This window comes from Gekko japonicus, unplaced genomic scaffold (genome assembly GCF_001447785.1).
Source record: "Gekko japonicus isolate JY-2015 unplaced genomic scaffold, Gekko_japonicus_V1.1 scaffold1339, whole genome shotgun sequence".
Lineage (NCBI taxonomy): Eukaryota > Metazoa > Chordata > Lepidosauria > Squamata > Gekkonidae > Gekko > Gekko japonicus.
The window spans coordinates 584,784-587,746 of record NW_015161992.1 but is presented as its reverse complement, the minus strand read 5'-3'; the positions used below and the strand labels follow the sequence as shown (position 1 = coordinate 587,746).

General features: G+C 54.3%; 1 protein-coding gene across 2 annotated transcripts in view; it reads left to right on the top strand.

Annotated features, from left to right (window-relative positions):
- Positions 1-1,301: 1,301 nt before the first annotated feature.
- STARD5 (StAR related lipid transfer domain containing 5) overlaps positions 1,302-2,963 on the top strand; it is a 26,980-nt gene continuing 25,318 nt past the window's right edge. The window contains exon 1 of one of the 2 annotated variants that reach the window (XM_015405397.1): positions 1,302-1,479. In XM_015405397.1, coding sequence (XP_015260883.1) covers positions 1,387-1,479 — 93 coding nt within the window. In that variant the 5' untranslated portion in view covers positions 1,302-1,386. The remainder of the gene's footprint in view (positions 1,480-2,963) is intronic. The other variant, XM_015405396.1, reaches the window with a different exon arrangement.

Here is a 2,963-nt window from a genome sequence, read left to right as displayed (position 1 = left end):
GTTCAAGGAGCACTGGCACCCAAATCCCTGTCATATGCAAACTTGAAGAGATGTTCCACATGGTTAGCATTTCCCAGAATGTTTTCAAAGTGGTCCATAATACATCTTTGAACTGGAAAAAGTTACCAGTGTTACTGCAAAAATAGGAAAAAATTGGTACAATTCCATAGAATAGGCTTGGGCATCTTACATTTGTCCCATCAAGGATGAAAGTACTCTTTGTTTTTTGAAATTCAAATCACACAATCTTAGATTCTAGTCCAACCGAAATGTTGGGGGGAAAGCGGGACTTTATTCTCAAGAGATGAGCTCCAGAAATCCATGCTAAGCTTTGGCTCGTGTTGAACAATAAGATGCCTCTGAGCATATAGACAGTGTTTTCTCCTTGCCTCTGAGCACATACAGAAAGCTTTCCTTTCATATTGAATGCCAGCAGCTCCCATGTAGTTTTGAGTTGGGGGGGGCAGGATAGATGGTGATCCCCCCCCCCAATATAACCACAGGATGGCAGTCGACCATTTTTGATGACTTTTATGGGTCATTACCTTTCTTGACTCCTGTCCTGACAGAGAAGAATCCAGGGTGACACTTAAGAAGGGCAGAGAGGATGGTTTTCTCCTCCCCCTCAAGTTTCTTGTTGTTGTTTAGTTTCTCGACCCCATGGACCACATCACGCCCTCAGGTTTACACTCTGTTAAATCAGGTTTCAAAAAGCACTTTCTCTGTAGGTGAGTAGTGGCTGAATAGAGTCTCCCCTCCCCAATAAGAGACCCTGTGTGTGTTTCTCTCTCTGTGTGTATGTATGTGTGTGAGTGTGTGTGTGTGTGTGTGTGTGAGAGAGAGAGAGAGAGATCTTAACTGATTCAGCCATTGATGCTATAAAGAAGAAAGCCTTGCTGGTTGAATGTCTGCCTGCTTTAAACTAAAAAGAAAACTCTGGCATCCTCTCTACCCTGGTGAGATTATATTTCTGGGATGGGTGGAAATCAGAAAAGGCTTTTTTGTGTGTGGTGGTGGGGATTCTGCTTGCTTTTTTAAGCAGAGGAAACCAGCAGGTGCCCCTTTTCTTGGCAGGGGAAGCGTCGCCGGTTGAATTTCTCCCTGTTTTAAAGGCACAGAAGCCTGGGGGTGGGGGGGGGAGGTATCCTCTCCACCCCACTCTGGAGCTGAGGCAGCTCTGGTTCCGGACGGCCTCCCCCGCTGGCGCCCACCCGCGCCCCGGGCGCCTCGCTGCCGAGGAGGAGGAGGAGGCGGCGCTCCGGCGGCCCTGGGCCGGCTGCGCCTATCACCTGCCGGGCCGGCCCCTTTTGCGGTCTGGCGACTGTGTGGCCGCCTTCGCCTTTCCCAGCGTCGGGGGAGCCGCGGCCCCGCCCTTCCCAGCTCGCCATGGAGCGCTACCGAGAAGTCGCCACCCGGGCCGCGGAGAAAATGCAGGCCTACCGGGAGGATCTCAGCGGCTGGCGGAGCTGCAAACGCACGGTGAGCGGCGCGAGGGGGACGCCCAGCAGCCAGAGGGGGGGGGCCGGAGGAGCGGGGGAGAGGCGGGGGAGAGGCGACGGCTCTGCTCGGGGCTGCTACAGCCCTGCTGCGCGCGGCGGCCCCCAGCGGGTCTCGTTGTTTCCACCTAAAGGGATCCCGGTTACCGCTGCAGAGCAGTTTCTCTTCTGTGTATGGAGCGCAGCTATGTAGCCGAACCCTGGAGGAGAAGAGTGGGGGTGGTCTGCAGGTGAGGCTCTCCTGGTTGTTTTTTTTAAAACGATCTCCTGTTTGGAGGGGGGAATCTCACCTGGAAGAAGAAAATTAGCGTGTCAAGGAGAAAGTTTCTACTCTAGCCTATTCCTTGGTGAGCTACGTGTCTGCCTGCAGGGGTGTATTATGAAAGAGCCCAAAGCCCCCCACTAATCCCTCACCTGCAGTCGGTAGAGGAATAGCCATTCTGTCACCGTAGGTTTCGGCCCGCCTCGTCCCCTCCTCTCTCTCTCTGCGTGTGCGCTGCGCATCCCGCTGGTTTGGAGTTCTCTTGGCTATTCGAATCTGGCGTTTGAGGACACAGCGCGAGTTTCTCTGCCTGTCTCTGAACTCTCCCCTACTAATTCCCTGCCAATATCTGGGGGAGATGTTGATATATTTTAAAAATATTAAAATGGCACGTGTGATGGCTAGGTTTTGTGTGTGCGAGCCTGCACGCCAAGGCGTCGCGGGGAGTTAAAATGGGGACTGGGCCGGATGCATCTTGACACCTGAACACGTGCTTGCCGGTGCTGTTAACAGGGGCGCGCTGCTTCCCTTGCTTTCCGCCCCGCCCCCGCCCCCCCCCCCCGGTTTACCCAGAAAATCAAGGCTGCCGAACGGGATTGAACCACAGCCCCTTTTCCGTGGTAGCAGCAGCCCAGCCAGATCCACTAAGCATTCATTCAGATTTGTTAAGGGAAACTGCCCTGTTCTACCTACGTGCACGCCTTGGCTCAGAACCATAGAAGGGCACGTGTGAGCAGGGCTCCTTCATGGGAAGGGGGGAGTCTGCTTAGTCCTGTGTCAGCGCAGCACTGGCTGATGTGCCCTGCTCCTATGCGGACGCTCCCGCTTCTCGTCCTCGCCTGCTCTTCTGCACCAGTTCTTGCAGCGAGCGAGCAATGTGACACTGGCTCTGTAGCCCGGAGGAGTTGGGGGAAGGGGGCGCAGCTCGGCCGTCGGTGCCTTTGAGGACCCGGAACAATCTGCCGTTGTGTAGCCAGGTGGAGAAAATGTGGGTTTCATTCGTTTCCTTTGTGCCAACAAGTCTCATCCCTGAGCTTTATTCTCATGATCAAGCTTTGCCCTGGAGGAATTCAGAATATCCTTCATCTGCTTCCAGCCTTCCGACCCCCCAATATGCTGCTCTTTCTCATGGGAACACGCTAGGAGTCCGAAGAACCCGGGAACACGAGTTCCGATCCCCCACTCTGCCACTGAGCTTCCTGGGT